General features: G+C 33.8%; 1 protein-coding gene across 2 annotated transcripts in view; it reads right to left on the reverse strand.

Annotated features, from left to right (window-relative positions):
- Positions 1-11,637, reverse strand: part of LOC149806275 (uncharacterized) — a 37,740-nt gene extending 26,103 nt beyond the window's left edge. The window contains exons 1-3 of one of the 2 annotated variants that reach the window (XM_089951225.1): positions 10,804-11,637; positions 7,028-7,265; positions 5,949-6,154 (exon numbers count right to left, since the gene is read on the reverse strand). In XM_089951225.1, coding sequence (XP_089807351.1) covers positions 5,949-5,959 — 11 coding nt within the window. In that variant the 5' untranslated portion in view covers positions 5,960-6,154; positions 7,028-7,265; positions 10,804-11,637. Of the gene's footprint in view, positions 1-2,643; positions 2,677-5,948; positions 6,155-7,027; positions 7,266-10,803 lie in introns of those variants that run through there. The other variant, XM_089951224.1, reaches the window with a different exon arrangement.
- Positions 11,638-16,956: the final 5,319 nt, after the last annotated feature.

A 16,956-nucleotide genomic window follows, 5' to 3' on the forward strand; every position in this document is an offset into this window, starting at 1 on the left:
TTTTCCAGTATAAAGATACATGAGCAGTGATAGTACTACATCAGAGCAATCCTGTACACAAGTATGAAAAACACCATGGAACAGGCCAATGTCAGTCTGTATTCATCATTAGTAACTGCCATTTAATCTGCCAACCTGTTCTCTGAGGCTGCAAGTGCAGCAGGTATATATGAATCTTTTCTGTTAAAGTGTACATAAACATTACCTCTCTTTATGACCTCTCTTCATAGAATAAGGAACATTTTGGTGATTAAGCAGCTCAAGTAAATGAAAAAACACAAAGACAAGTACAAATACAAAAGAATATGTTTTAAAAAACTATAAAAAAAAGATTCTGGCATTATTTGCTTTTGCCTAATAAGACTTTATCTCTTTCAGATCTATTTTTAACAGCCTGGGTTATTGAGAGAGAGAGAGAGAGAGAGAGAGAGAGAGAGACCCTGCCAACTACTGGCTTCTAATATGCTCATAAAGCATTGTTACCATACATTTAAGCTTTTACGAGTATAACTGGATGGATGTAATCCGTCAAGAAAACAAACTAAAAAGGATAAACTAAGAATCACATGGAGATATTCTCATCTTCATTAATATACATGTAAGCGTTTAAGAGAATGTGTGGATGCATGTAAATCTGTCAAGAAAACAAACTAAGATAAACTTAGATCAGAATTGCATGTAGGTATTATCATTGTCAGAACCATTAAGAGGGGTATGATTTTGGACTCGTTGTTGTTGTTGTTGTTGTTGTGGGGTTTAACACCATATTTCAGCACACGATAGGCTATGCATGGCGGCCAGTATTAATGGTGGAGGAAGAACCCGGGAAAACCCCGGGAAGAACCACCGACCCACGAGAAGCTACTGGCGAGCTTTCTCACATACCCACGTTAATTTTGGACTCGTGGTTTTCATGTTACTGTGATGGTTGCTGTGTTAGTCATATGAATTCTGCAATAGTATGTTGAATCAGAAATTTCAAACCACATTCGTTAACCAGTTCATTCATTGTTGCCCATGTTGTTAAACAGGAAACTGAATCATCTTTCTTCTAGATAAATATAGCTGCTTTTTACCCATTAATGAGCTTCAAAATTTAGAGGTCATTTGAGATAAAGTATTCTCCATTTATGTGTGAAATACTAGGGTTGCATGCATATCCTCATTTTTGGTCCTTAAATCTTTATACAGACACCAATACAAATACACCCATTTTGGAGAATCCTCTTTTCAAGGTTCAGATATATAAACCCTAGAACTACATGCCGCAGAAACCTTGGTGTTAAGTGAATTTTCAAAAAATGCTTTATATGAAAACAAATTCTTTCATACTTGCAGATTTATAATTGTTCTTCCCATCTAACTGAGCATCCCAGTGAACCTAATACTCTTCCTGCGCCCTTAATGAACAACCTCTGACCTATCATTTTAGAAGGAAACTCAACTTTCAACCGCTGAATGAATAAATTGGTGTATGAGAATCGTTTATCACCAAAAATTCTCCAAAGCAGAATAAATTTTATATTTTTTTAAGTAAAACCAAATTATTTTTAAACAATCATGACACTTAACTTCAGAGCTGCAGCGCAGATTTTCCATCAACACTTCCACCCTTACCCCTCTTAAAACTTATAAAATGATGGTTATATTAATCAATAATGGCTAAAGCTGTGGTACCTTATACCTGCAACTATCAGACGCTGCTACTTCCTTAGGCTGATACATAAAAAGGCCTTTCTTTTGTAAATGTGATGGTACTTTCAATATATTTGAATACAAGCTAAGATGAACGTCCTCGAAAATACATTACTCAAACTTTTCAGCATATATTTAATACTGTATTTTTTTCACATTTTTAAAAAAAAAAAGTTTATATCTATCAAGAACATATCCCGTAAAATTCTGACTACTATTATGCCCGAAGTTGAAAGCGTTCGCATTACAAAGAAAAAAAAACTTTATCGTCTGATGTACCTTGTCATAGGTGGCGCTCACCAGATAATATGTGCTTTTGAGAGAGTGACGTATGTAAGGTGAAGTAGTTCGCATTTAAAACATGCACAGTGGAGAGAATGTTTGCATACCTCTATGCTACATTAATGTAATGTGGATGATATTTCTTTTGGATATTGTACTTTTGGAAATTTTACATGATTTAAGCACACTGCTAACTAAAATGACTGCTCCCTTGTGTTAAAAAATCAGTCTGAATTAGTCTAAAGTACACTATACATAGCAGCTATTAAAATAGGGAAAATGAATTTTGCCAGACTAGACAATACCAGCTTCTGAAAGTGCAATGAATGAATTACCAAATATATAAAATGTAAAAAAAGTTATCGGCTCTTTTTTATACAATTGACCTCTGAAGTTCAGGAAGTGAAAATGACCAAGTAGAGCTAGCACTTTTTTGAAAGGTGCACATTTGAAGTAAGGCCAAGCTGTATACTCTATAACCCATAGTACACCCATCAATCATACACCAAAATAAAGGGAATTAAAGGTTCTTTGCATTATACCTAAGATATACAAGGTCTTTTTTAAATAGCCAGTATAACCAGTGAGGAAAGCCGGGGACATTCTTTTTCTTTAAATTCCTAACCCTATGCAAAATGCGAAACTGTATAGCGCCACCATACTCACGGGAGGTTATTCTGAAGACTTCGACGAGACATGTAAACCGACAATTAGGCCTAATTTTTCATCGAGCGGGTGGCGTGGAATTTCCTTTGCGCCGGAATTTTGTTCTTTTACCGCAATAAATTTTACTTATAATTGATATGATATATATAATTTATCGTTTTTCTGGTATAAATCAGACCAATACTTTTTGAAGGCGGAATGTTTGTTTTTTTTGTGTTTTTCTTTTTGTCTATTGAGAACAATCCTAGACCCCCATCCACGAAAAAAATTATATGGCCGGTCAGTAATTAACTGGTTAAAATCAGATATCCACAATAATGCGTATGACTGTGGAGATCAGATTTTAATCAAACTGATCTCTCATTTCTCCTCAGTCACGTACGTCGGGGTCCGATTTTTAGCCAACCCAGAATATTAGTTGATAACTTGCTTATAGCAGAGTTCTCATTGATGTCGCAAAATGTTTCAGTGTTCAAATTTACTTTAAATATACATATATTTAAAAAAAAATATTTTTCTAAAGAAATATTTGATAAAATGTTCAAAGATCTAATTATACCTTAAATGCCATATATGTTTTATTTTGAAGTGGATCTAAATACCATTTCATTATTAAAATTTTCTTTAAATATGTATATAACTTTTCTTAACAAATATCAGATATAAATTTTCAAAGATCGTATTTTGTCAAGTGTGTACACCTTACATGTTTAGTTTTTTTAATTGGATTTAAAAATGGGATAGGCATGCTCATTGGGACTTGCTGTCATTAAAGTGTTAAACAGACCGATCCTTTCTGCAAAAAGGACTAGTCTTCTGCAAAAAGGACTGAGGATGTTTTACTAACTGTCAAGTTTCAAGAAATATTTCTATTCACAAATTAAACTATTTTGTGTAGTAACTCATTTTACATCACATCTAATGTATCCTTTTTAATATTAAGTGTTAAAAATGAGTCCTTTAAAAAAAAAGATCCTCTTTCGAGAAAAAAAGTTTAACCTTTGTGAATAGGACACAGCAACAGCATGTCTTCTTTAAACATTTTCAATCTATATTTATATTTCACAAATGAAATTAATTTGTGTGTTTACTTAATCAGTATAAATAAGGATTTATTCATTTTAATTCAGTACTATAGTAGACTCAAAAATTGTCTGGTAAGATCATAAATTATTTAGATAATACATTTAATGATTCATCATCCAAACCATATAATTGGGGGCTGGGGGATTGGTTGATATACATTTACATAGTAAATGGACTTTAAAGTCTACTAAAAAAAATCTAAAAATTTTCCAAAATTAAAGTTGTTTAAATTACCTTATACACAAAGTATTTTGATAATAACTCATTGTTAATTGTTAATCAACAGTAATATTTCTCCAAAAAACAAAGATCTACAATACATCAAAATATCATATTCATTCTCCTAAATTGATTAATGAAATGTTCCCAGTGGATAAATTGACTTGATTCTCACACATGTATTTACTATAATTATCTTATAGCAACCTCATAATTAATCATTTAGGCAAGATAGGGACTGTTGTGAATTCGGTATTAATCATTTAGGTATAGGCAAGATAGGGACTGTTGTGAATTTGGTATTAATCATTTAGGTATAGGCAAGATAGGGTCTGTTGTGAATTCGGTATTAATCATTTAGGTATAGGCAAGATAGGGACTGTTGTGAATTCGGTATTAATCATTTAGGTATAGGCAAGATAGGGTCTGTTGTGAATTCGGTATTAATCATTTAGGTATAGGCAAGATAGGGACTGTTGTGAATTTGGTATTAATCATTTAGGTATAGGCAAGATAGGGACTGTTGTGAATTCGGTATTAATCATTTAGGTATAGGCAAGATAGGGACTGTTGTGAATTCGGTATTAATCATAGTGGACAACATTAGATGTGCTTTTACAATATATTGGGTGTAGATACATATTATCTCTTCAAATATGTCATAATAATAATGCCATTCTTTTTATATTAAATTTTCATTGATTATACATGTATTATACATGTATATACCAAACATCAATTTATATACATGCATATTAAATGTGTTTAAAATTAATCATGTAGATTACACACTTGCATACCAAATGTAAAATTAAGTTTAATTTCTTCACTGTGACACTAACATATTAGAGACACTTTGGAAAAGGTAAACAGTTCATAAAGGGGAATATTTGTCATATATTTATTTCTTTACTTTTCTCAGAGAGTTAAATGGTGAAGGTTGTTAGTTTAACAACTATGTAGTGAGGTATTTAAATATGTCTGTATCCTCTTTGGGCTTTTATAATATTGTTTGATAAAATTCTGTGTTATTTGCCCTGTCAGTAGATTTCTTTCATCTTGTGCCTTATTTAACTCTTATCTAGCTAATCAAGAGTCTGCTAAGTAAAATCAATATATGATAAAAATAAACATCTATGATTTGTAACCATGATGCCAATACTTTTTTAATCATTGATAATTTTGCTTTCATTTTTTTTGTTCTAATTTTCGTTTTGTTTTCTTTGCTTTCATTTCACTGGAGATGGTATAAACATGCACACTAAAATTAAATAGTGCCATATGACCATATCACACTAACATCAATGCTATTTGACACAATGACTGACCTTCAATGCTATTTGACACAATGACTGACCTTCAATGCTATTTGACACAATGACTGACCTTCAATGCTATTTGACACAATGACTGACCTTCAATGCTATTTGACAGTGACTTTCCATTCAAAAGGAGAAGCAATAACATTTTCATTTTATAGTTGTCATAGTGGCCATATTGGAAATAAGATCAGCAACATTTTCATTTAGGACCAACTGGACATCATAAAAAGTCTTTTAGTGAAACTGCATTGTGATATGACCATCAATTTCTGAGGAGGTGAGACAGAAAGCTTTTTATGCTGTCATGGATTATACCAGATGTCTGGACAGAGTCATTTTAATTTAGGACCAACTAGACTTAATACAGGATGAATGTATATGTAAAGTTTCATGTCAATCCTCCAAGTAGTTTTTAGGAGGAGTAGTGATTAACAAACATGCTAGCAGATGGATAGATGGACAACAGAGTGATATCATGCATTACCAAGGAATGTTCCTCAGAAAGGGTACAAAGGGTCATTATTTTCATCATGTTCAACCTTTCCTCTTGGCTAGATCCTATATAGTATGCATGTTACACCAGTCTTGTCATAAAAGAAGTTTAGCAATTTTGCAAGCTGTTAATATTAAAATCTATGCTGACTGAATAGGTTTTTTTAATGTCGATGCATAAGTTACTTCTCAATCATTAGGAGACTCACTGATCTAAATTGAATTGTCTTCTATGCCCATTCTTAGGTTACCTCTCTGTCATCAGTGGACTTGCTGATGCAAATTGAATTAGTCTTCTATATGCCCATGCATGGGTTACCTCTCAGTCATCAGAGGACTCCCTGATACAAATTGAATTAGTCTTCTATGCCCATGTGTTACGAGTCTATGCTCTTAAAATAAGAAACAGAAAAGAGTGAAGACAACAAGCTTTGTAAAAATATAACTGACAATTTTTTTCCCTAGAATACAAAGTGAAAAAAATGAGAAAAAAGAACTTACAGTATTGTGAATTAAATCCAAATTGTAATCAAAGAATTAAAAGACAAGTCCTATCAATGAAAAGTTTTAAGTGAATCTAAGTTCAAATCCCAATGAAATTCAAGAAGGAAGGCAATGATGTCTGTAATAACCTACAAAGTTCAGAAGTGTCAACAGTCTCTTGTTTAATCACAGAAAATATTCCAGTTTTGAATTCAGTATAAATTCCAGTGAATGTCTTTGTCCAAGAATTTTGTAAGAGCACTTTTGTATTTCCAGGGAAAACAATCACTTGAATTCAATAATTTGAGGAAAATAAAATTCAGCCCCAACTGATCACAACAAAATACAACTTAACATGTCAAGTTTGTATAGCCCAACTGACATTCCTTAATCAAAACATCAGTTATACGACTAAGACACAAAACAGATTCCCAGATGAGGGTCAAAAGTTCATTCTTCTGGAAAAATAGAAGTTTGTTACCAATTGGAACATAATAAATATCACATAGTCCAGATATGACCTTCACTTAATGATTCTTACTCTGAGAAAGACATAAAAAAAAGTTGTTTGCCAAAACTGTCACTGATTTTGGAACAAGGTCAGCAACTACTTACCATGTTTTCATTACCCATAGCATATATAACAAATATTAAAAAAAAATTAAGAACATAAAAATTAAATTAAATTAAACATTGATAACACAAGTTTAGGTCACCTCTCAATCATCAGTGGACTTACTGATGCAAATTGAATTAGTCTTCTATGCCGATGCATGGCTTACCTCTCAATCATCAAGGGACTCCCTGATACAAACTGAATTGGTCTTCTATGCCGATGTTTTAGGTTACCTCTCAATCATTAGGGGACTCCATGATGCAAATTAAATTGGTCTTCTAAGCCCATGCATGGGTTACCTTTCAATCATCAGAGGACTTCCTGATACAAATTGAATTAGTCTTATATGCCCATGCATGGGTGATCTCTTAATCATCAGGGAATTCCAATACAAACTATGAACACTGGAAAATATTCGAAAGAAGAGAAAATATCCCTTAATAATGTTCCTGAAGTATCACACATATGCATATGACAGTCACCATCATCATCATTATTATCTGTAACTAAAATTTCAATATATTATGTAAGGTTTTTTGTTGTAATTTTGTTGGAATAGACTTAGAACCTACATAGACATTTTAAGTACAAGAAGGTAGTAATTCTGCTAATAAATTAGCATTACTAAGGCATTAACTGTGTCAATAAATTAGTATTACTAATTAAATAATTGTATTAATAAATTAGCAGTACTAAGGTAATAACTGTGTTAATTAATCAGCATTACCAATGTACAAATCTGGTTTGATTATCTGCTTATGATGTCATCATGCATGTATAAATTACATTGCCTATTGTAAAGTAAGTTAAATGAAATTATACTACAATGGATTCAGAACCAAAATTGAGAAAATCTATACAAGTTCTAAAAGATGGCAGAATTAAGTTAAGAGTAAAAGGGTCATATCACAACATAATATTTGAAATTGTACAGTTGGTATGGCTGTCACGGAATTTGATAAATCCTTTTACATGTATTTATTAAATACATGTACTTGGGTTTCATTTTTTTGTGTACAACGATACCCAAGGGTGATTTATGTATATTGTACAATATTTAGAAATAGTGAGTTCAGTTCATCCTATGCCGCATATGCGAAGTGCTTTCAATGGGAAAAATCGAATGCTTCCAGCACACAGACAATGGATGATGACTTCATCTATATACAAATGCCTCACCGTAAGATTAAATCCTTACATTACAGAACGTCTTGTCAGTGAGCGGTCTACATTAAGGATTTGCACATCTTCAACTGTAGAAGTATGTGAATTATTATTTTCTTGTTTATAAGTTATAACTATTGTACTACCAGACTTAGCAAGCGATTTATATAAGCAATTTAAAGCTACATTTTTAAGAAAAGTTTAGTACTGTAGGATTCTTGTCAGGCACAGTTAGGTTTATTTCTGAACCTGTTTGTTGTTTCATAATTATAGTGCCAAAAATGTAATCTGTATAACTTATCATATACAACGTCATTATGTTTTATCATATATGCCCGTGTCATGCAAAGTAAATGGTGTTAGATGTATTTTCAGCTGACCCGCGTGACCGGAGCAATCTGAGTTATCGGAGTGATCAGAGTCGACGTGGTACAAGCTGCAGAGCTAACCACAGAAGTCGACCATAGCAGCTGTGAAGCTGAACCATAACAGCCATAGAGCTGAATAAACAGTGTTGCTGGTTGAGTAGCAGGTGATTGGGTGTTGCTGACTGAGATTGGTGGGCACTGACTGCTTGATTCACCAACCTGGAATACTAACGGCTTGATTGACCAGTGTGACTGGTAGCCAAGTGTGCTGGTGATGGAGTCTGTAACTCCATACATGTAATCTTTTAGCCGTGGGCTAATTTTTGGGGGTTTGTAAAACCCAGTGTGTTTTGGGGACTGTAAAGATAACTTGTATATCTGTCCCTTTTGTTTATATAATTTCACTGTTTGAGTGAATACATTTTACTGTATGAGTAAAATACTACATTTGTTTTACTATTTGGGTAAAACACATCAATCTTTTTGTTGTGAAATCACTGTGAATCTTTCACCCCTTGTCCTTGTACTGTGTAAGGTCATTTATTTGTATTTTTCATTATTAAGTCCGTGAGTTTTATGTTAATTGATCCAATATTTGGATCATATATATGCACATGTTAATCATAATTAATTGCTTATTCAAGTCATTTATCATTTAACATTGTATTTGTATCACCATCAAAAGTGTTCTGTTGTAAATCCGAAATCTCACCCGATTATCTTGTTACACTGGCATCTTTTTCAGTTCTAAGTGAGTACAAAGAAAACTAGATAGAGCTATACAAGTGATTCAAGGTAATTTATTTTTGTAATTTGGCTTTTAGAAGATATTCCAAAATGGACCAATGCATGGATTAATAGGTGAACTGGGGTATGTCATGAAAAGAGTGAGAGTATGAAAAATTGCAAAACAAGTGACATTAATGTAAATATGATTATTATCAAGTGACATTAATGTAAATATGATTATTATCATCTGACATTAATGTAAATATGATTATTATCATCTGACATTAATATAAATATGATTATTATCATGGAACATTAATGTAATTATGATTATTATCAAGTGACATTAATGTAAATATGATTATTATCAAGTGACATTAATGTAAATATGATTATTATCATCTGACATTAATGTAAATATGATTATTATCATCTGACATTAATATAAATATGATTATTATCATGGAACATTAATGTAATTATGATTATTATCAAGTGACATTAATGTAAATATGATTATTATCAAGTGACATTAATGTAAATATGATTATTATCAAGTGACATTAATGTAAATATGATTATTATCATGGAACATTAATGTAATTATGATTATTATCAAGTGACATTAATGTAAATATGATTATTATCGTCTGACATTAATGTAAATATGATTATTATCAAGTGACATTAATGTAAATATGATTATTATCAAGTGACATTAATGTAAATATGATTATTATCAAGTGACATTAATGTAAATATGATTATTATCATCTGACATTAATGTAAATATGATTATTATCATGGAACATTAATGTAATTATGATTATTATCATCTGACATTAATGTAAATATGATTATTATCAAGTGACATTAATGTAAATATGATTATTATCAAGTGACATTAATGTAAATATGATTATTATCAAGTGACATTAATGTAAATATGATTATTATCAAGTGACATTAATGTAAATATGATTATTATCATGGAACATTAATGTAATTATGATTATTATCAAGTGACATTAATGTAAATATGATTATTATCATCTGACATTAATGTAAATATGATTATTATCAAGTGACATTAATGTAAATATGATTATTATCATGGAACATTAATGTAATTATGATTATTATCAAGTGACATTAATGTAAATATGATTATTATCATGGAACATTAATGTAATTATGATTATTATCAAGTGACATTAATGTAATTATGATTATTATCATCTGACATTAATGTAAATATGATTATTATCGTCTGACATTAATGTAAATATGATTATTATCAAGTGACATTAATGTAAATATGATTATTATCATCTGACATTAATGTAAATATGATTATTATCATGGAACATTAATGTAATTATGATTATTATCAAGTGACATTAATGTAAATATGATTATTATCATGGAACATTAATGTAATTATGATTATTATCAAGTGACATTAATGTAATTATGATTATTATCAAGTGACATTAATATCAGTATGATTATTTTAAAGTGACATTGATGTAATTATGATTATTATAATACAACATTAATGTAAATATTATTATCCTGTGACATTAATGTAAATATAATTATTATCATATTGCAAGATAAAAAATTTATTCTGTAGCCTAAATCAATGACAAATTGCACATCATTAATCAAAATTAATTACCATACTAGCAGCAACCACCATTCTTGTGTCCAAGCAACCTAGAAACAAGAGTACAAGACTGGATCAAAGATTGATCCTGCTGACACAAACCTTGAAAGCATTAGCAAAAAGCAAGAATTTCTTATTTCTGTTGGATCTGTATGACTTTGTGCTGTTTATTTCATTCAAAGGACAACAAAATAAATAGTATTATTTATATTTGTTGAAATGCAAAACATTTAAATAAGAACAGTTAAAACTACAAAGAAAAAGCAAAAGATAAAATATGTCAGACTTATTTACTATATGACATATCTTCATGATGTATGATAATCATAGCTGGTAATGGTAGAAAACTGTAATAATTTCAAAATAACTCACTGAGGAAAATGAGTTGTATCCACATTGCTTGCCTTAATTTAACTGTGAATGATGAAAGACTAGCTTGAAAACATACATTATTTTGGTATGAAATTTACATCATTTCATGCAAAAATTTCTGCAAAATAGTTATGGATACTATAATGATGACCACTTAGTAGTGTCTTGTTTATGGCCATTGTTTATCATGATGACCACATTGTAGTGTCTTGTTTATGGCCATTGTATATCATGATGACCACATAGTAGTGTCTTGTTTATGGCCATTGTTTATCATGATGATCACATAGTAGTGTCTTGTTTATGGCCATTGTATATCACGATGACCACATAGTAGTGTCTTGTTATGGTCATTGTTTATCATGATGACCACATAGTAGTGTCTTGTTATGGTCATTGTCTATCATGATGACCACATAGTAGTGTCTTGTTTATAGCCATTGTCTATCATGATGACCACATAGTAGTGTCTTGTTTATAGCCATTGTCTATCATGATGACCACATAGTAATGTCTTGTTTATAGCCATTGTCTATCATGATGACCACATAGTAGTGTCTTGTTTATAGCCATTGTCTATCATGATGACCACATAGTAGTGTCTTGCTTATAGCCATTGTCTATCATGATGACCACATTGTAGTGTGTCTTGCTTATGGCCATTGTATATCATGATGACCACATAGTAGTGTCTTGTTTATAGCCATTGTCTATCATGATGACCACATAGTAGTGTCTTGCTTATAGCCATTGTCTACCATGATTACCACATAGTAGTGTGTCTTGTTATGGCCATTGTCTATCATCATGACCAAATAGTAGTGTCTTGTTTATGGCCATTGTCTACCATGATGACCAAATAGTAGTGTCTTGTTTATGGCCATTGTCTACCATGATGACCAAATAGTAGTGTCTTGTTTATCGCCATTGTCTACCATGATTACCACATAGTAGTGTCTTGCTTATGGCCATTGCATATCATGATGACCACATAGTAACGTCTTGCTTATGGCCATTGTCTATCACGATGACCAAATAGTAGTGTCTTGTTTATGGCCATTGTCTACCATGATGACCACATAGTAGTGTCTTGTTTATGGCCATTGTCTACCATGATTACCACATAGTAGTGTCTTGCTTATGGCCATTGTATATCATGATGACCACATAGTAGTGTCTTGTTTATGGCCATTGTCTATCATTATGACCACATTGTAGTGTCTTGCTTATGGCCATTGTATATCATGATGACCACATAGTAATGTCTTGTTATGGCCATTGTCTATCATGATGACCACATAGTAGTGTCTTGTTTATGGCCATTGCATATCATGATGACCACATAGTAATGTCATGTTATGGCCATTGTCTATCATGATGACCACATAGTAGTGTCTTGTTTATGGCCATTGTCTACCATGATTACCACATAGTAGTGTCTTGCTTATGGCCATTGTATATCATGATGACCATATTGTAGTGTGTCTTGTTTATGGCCACTGTCTATCATGATGACCACATAGTAGTGTGTCTTGTTTATGGCCATTGTCTGTCATGATGACCACATAGTAGTGTCTTATGGCCATTGTCTACCATGATGACCACATAGTAGTGTCTTGTTTATAGCCATTGTCTATCATCATGACCACATAGTAGTGTCTTATGGCCATTGTCTACCATGATGACCACATAGTAGTGTCTTGTTTATAGCCATTGTCTGTCATGATGACCACATAGTAGTGTCTTATGGCCATTGTCTACCATGATGACCACATAGTAGTGTCTTGTTTATAGCCATTGTCTATCATGATGACCACATAGTAGTGTCTTGTTATGGCCATTGTCTACCATGATGACCACATAGTAGTGTCTTGTTTATAGCCATTGTCTACCATGATGACCACATAGTAGTGTCTTGTTATGGCCATTGTCTACCATGATGACCACATAGTAGTGTCTTGTTTATAGCCATTGTCTACCATGATGACCACATAGTAGTGTCTTGTTATGGCCATTGTCTACCATGATGACCACATAGTAGTGTCTTGTTTATAGCCATTGTCTACCATGATGACCACATAGTAGTGTCTTGTTTATAGCCATTGTCTGTCATGATGACCACATAGTAGTGTCTTATGGCCATTGTCTACCATGATGACCACATAGTAGTGTCTTGTTTATAGCCATTGTCTATCATGATGACCACATAGTAGTGTCTTGTTATGGCCATTGTCTACCATGATGACCACATAATAGTGTCTTGTTTATAGCCATTGTCTACCATGATGACCACATTGTAGTGTCTTGTTATGGCCATTGTCTACCATGATGACCACATAGTAGTGTCTTGTTTATAGCCATTGTCTACCATGATGACCACATAGTAGTGTCTTGCTTATGGCCATTGTCTATCATGATGACCACATTGTAGTGTCTTGTTATGGTCATTGTCTACCATGATGACCACATAGTAGTGTCTTGTTATGGCCATTGTCTATCATGATGACCACATTGTAGTGTCTTGTTATGGCCATTGTCTATCACGCTTACCACATAGTAGTGTGTCTTGCTTATGGCCATTGTCTACCATGATGACCACATAGTAGTGTCTTGTTTATGGCCATTGTCTACCATGATTACCACATAGTAGAGGGTCTTGTTATGGCCATTGTCCACCATGATGTCCACATAGTAGTGTCTTGTTATGGCCACTGTCTACCATGATTACCACATAGTAGTGTCTTGCTTATGGCCATTGTCTATCATGATGACCACATTGTAGTGTCTTGTTAGGGCCATTGTCTACCATGATTATCACATAGTAGTGTTTCTTGTTTATGGCCATTGTCTACCATGATTATCACATAGTAGTGTTTCTTGTTTATGGCCATTGTCTACCATGATGACCACATTGTAGTGTCTTGTTATGGCCATTGTCTACCATGATGACCACATTGTAGTGTCTTGTTATGGCCATTGTCTACCATGATGACCACATAGTAGTGTCCTGTTATGGCCATTGTCTACCATGATGACCACATAGTAGTGTCTTGTTTATAGCCATTGTCTACCATGATGACCACATTGTAGTGTCTTGTTATGGCCATTGTCTACCATGATGACCACATAGTAGTGTCTTGTTATGGCCATTGTCTACCATGATGACCACATAGTAGTGTCTTGTTTATAGCCATTGTCTACCATGATGACCACATTGTAGTGTCTTGTTATGGCCATTGTCTACCATGATGACCACATAGTAGTGTCTTGTTATGGCCATTGTCTACCATGATGACCACATAGTAGTGTCTTGTTTATGGCCATTGTCTACCATGATTACCACATAGTAGTGGGTCTTGTTATGGCCATTGTCCACCATGATGTCCACATAGTAGTGTCTTGTTATGGCCATTGTCCACCATGATGTCCACATAGTAGTGTCTTGTTATGGCCATTGTCTATCATGATGACCACATAGTAGTGTCTTGTTATGGCCACTGTCTATCATGATGACCACATTGTAATGTGTCTTTTTTATGGCCGTTTTCTATCATGATGACCACATAGCAGTGTGTCTTGTTTATGGCCATTGTCTGTCATGATGACCACATAGTAGTGTGTCTTGTTTATGGCCATTGTATAATCATGACCACATTGTAGTGTGTCTTGTTTATGGCTGCTGTCTATCATGATGGCCATATAGCAGGGTTCATACAGAATTCTGAATGATAAATTCAAAAACTTTTCCCAAACTTACAAAGACCACAAACATAGATTTCCAATACCTATTTTCACTAACATTTTGTATACAAGTTATGTTATATGAGAAAATAATGAATGCAAAATACTACAATATTGTTTAAAGACGAAATGAAACTGAATGGGTCATCAAAAGAAAGAAATCAGGAAAACTAGACTACATCTGAATCTAACAACTTGGACAATTTTATTTGTGATTATGGAAAGAAATTAAAGAGTTTGGGTTTATTTCAATTTTCAAAGACTTTAAAAAACCTCAGAGTAATCTGCTCAATTTTTCCAAACTTTCAAGGCTGTGAAATTGCTACCTCATTTTCCCCAAACTATCAAAGACCTTCAAAGACCGTATGAACCCTGTATAGTAGTGTGTCTTGTTTATGGCTATTTTCTTGCATGGAGGCCACATAGTGTTTGTCTTATTTATGGCCACTGTCTTGCATGGGGACCACATATTACTGTACGTCCTGTTTATGGCCATTGTCTATCATAATGGCCACATAGTATCATATTGTTTATGGCCACTGTCTTGCATGGGGCTACAAAATAGTGTATGTGTTGTTTTCAACCACTGTCTTGCATGGGGACCACATTGTAGTGATGGGATCTCAAACTCAAACCACACTGAGGGATGCACCACCTTTGTTATCCCTCATGACACCTTGTGACACTAATCATTTTGCGACCACAGGATACGGCTTTGCAGGCTGCGTGTTTGAGACCCCTGTTGTAGTGTATGTCTTGTTTATGACCATTGTCTTACATGCTGGCCACATAGTAGTGTATTTCTTATTTATGGCCACTGTCTTTTATGATGGACACTTAGTATTGTATGTCTTGTTTATGATCACTGTCTTGCATGGGAGCCCCATTAGTATTGTATGTCTTGTTTATGATCACTGTCTTGCATGGGAGCCCCACAGTATTGTAGGTCTTGTTTATGACCACTGTCTTACATAATGGTCACACTGTAGTGTATGTCTTGTTTATGGCTACTTTCTTGCATGGGGTCCACATATTAGTGTGTCTGTTGTTTATGCCAATTGTCTATCACTAGCCATGTAGTAGTGTATTGTTTATGCCCACTATCTTGCATGGGGCCACATAATAGTGATGTCTTGTTTATGGCCATTGTCTATTATTATGGCCACATAGTAGTGCATGTCTTGTTTATGACCACTGTCTTGCATAGGGCCACATAGTAATTTCTTGTTTATGACCACTGTCTTGCATGGGAGCCACATTGTAGTGTATATCTTGCTTATGGTCACTGTCTATCATGAATGTCACATAGTAGTGTATTTCTTGCTTATGGCCACTGTTTTGCATGGAGGCCAGGAACATAGTAGTGGATGTCTTGTTTATGGCTATTTTCTTGCATGGGGGCCACATAGTAGTGTATTTCTTGTTTATGGCTACTTTCTTGCATGGGGGCCACATAGTGTCTTCTTTTCTACCATTGTCTTGCATGGGGGCCACATAGTAGTGTATGTCTTGTTTGTGGGTCCTGTTTTGAACAGGGCCACATAGTAGTGTGTTTTTATGGCAATGTCTATCATTATGGCCACATAGTAGTGTTGTTGTTGTTGTTGTTCTAGGGTTTAATGCCATTTTTCAGCACAAGATAGGCTATACATGGCGGCCAGTATAACTGGTGGAGGAAGAACCCTGGAAAAGCCAGGGAAGAACCACCGACCCACGAGAAGCTACTGGCAGGCTTTCCCACATACCCACGCTAGCCGAGCCTTGGACTCGAACCCACGCAGACAGAGGTGAGATGGCAGTGATCCGGAATGGTGAGCGCTTTAGACCACTCGGCCACTCGGGGCCCCACATAGTAGTGTATGTCTTGTTTATTGCCACTGTCTTGAATGGGGACTACATAGTATACTTTTTGTTTATGGACACTTTCTTGCATGGGGGACACATAATAGTGTATGTCCTATTATTGACCACTGTCTTGCATGGGGGACACATAATAGTGTATGTCCTATTATTGACCACTGTCTTGCATGGGGACACATAATAGTGTACGTC

This window comes from Sinohyriopsis cumingii, chromosome 2 (assembly GCF_028554795.1).
Source record: "Sinohyriopsis cumingii isolate HCF-2022 chromosome 2, ASM2855479v2, whole genome shotgun sequence".
In the NCBI taxonomy this organism is placed as follows: Eukaryota; Metazoa; Mollusca; class Bivalvia; order Unionida; family Unionidae; genus Sinohyriopsis; species Sinohyriopsis cumingii.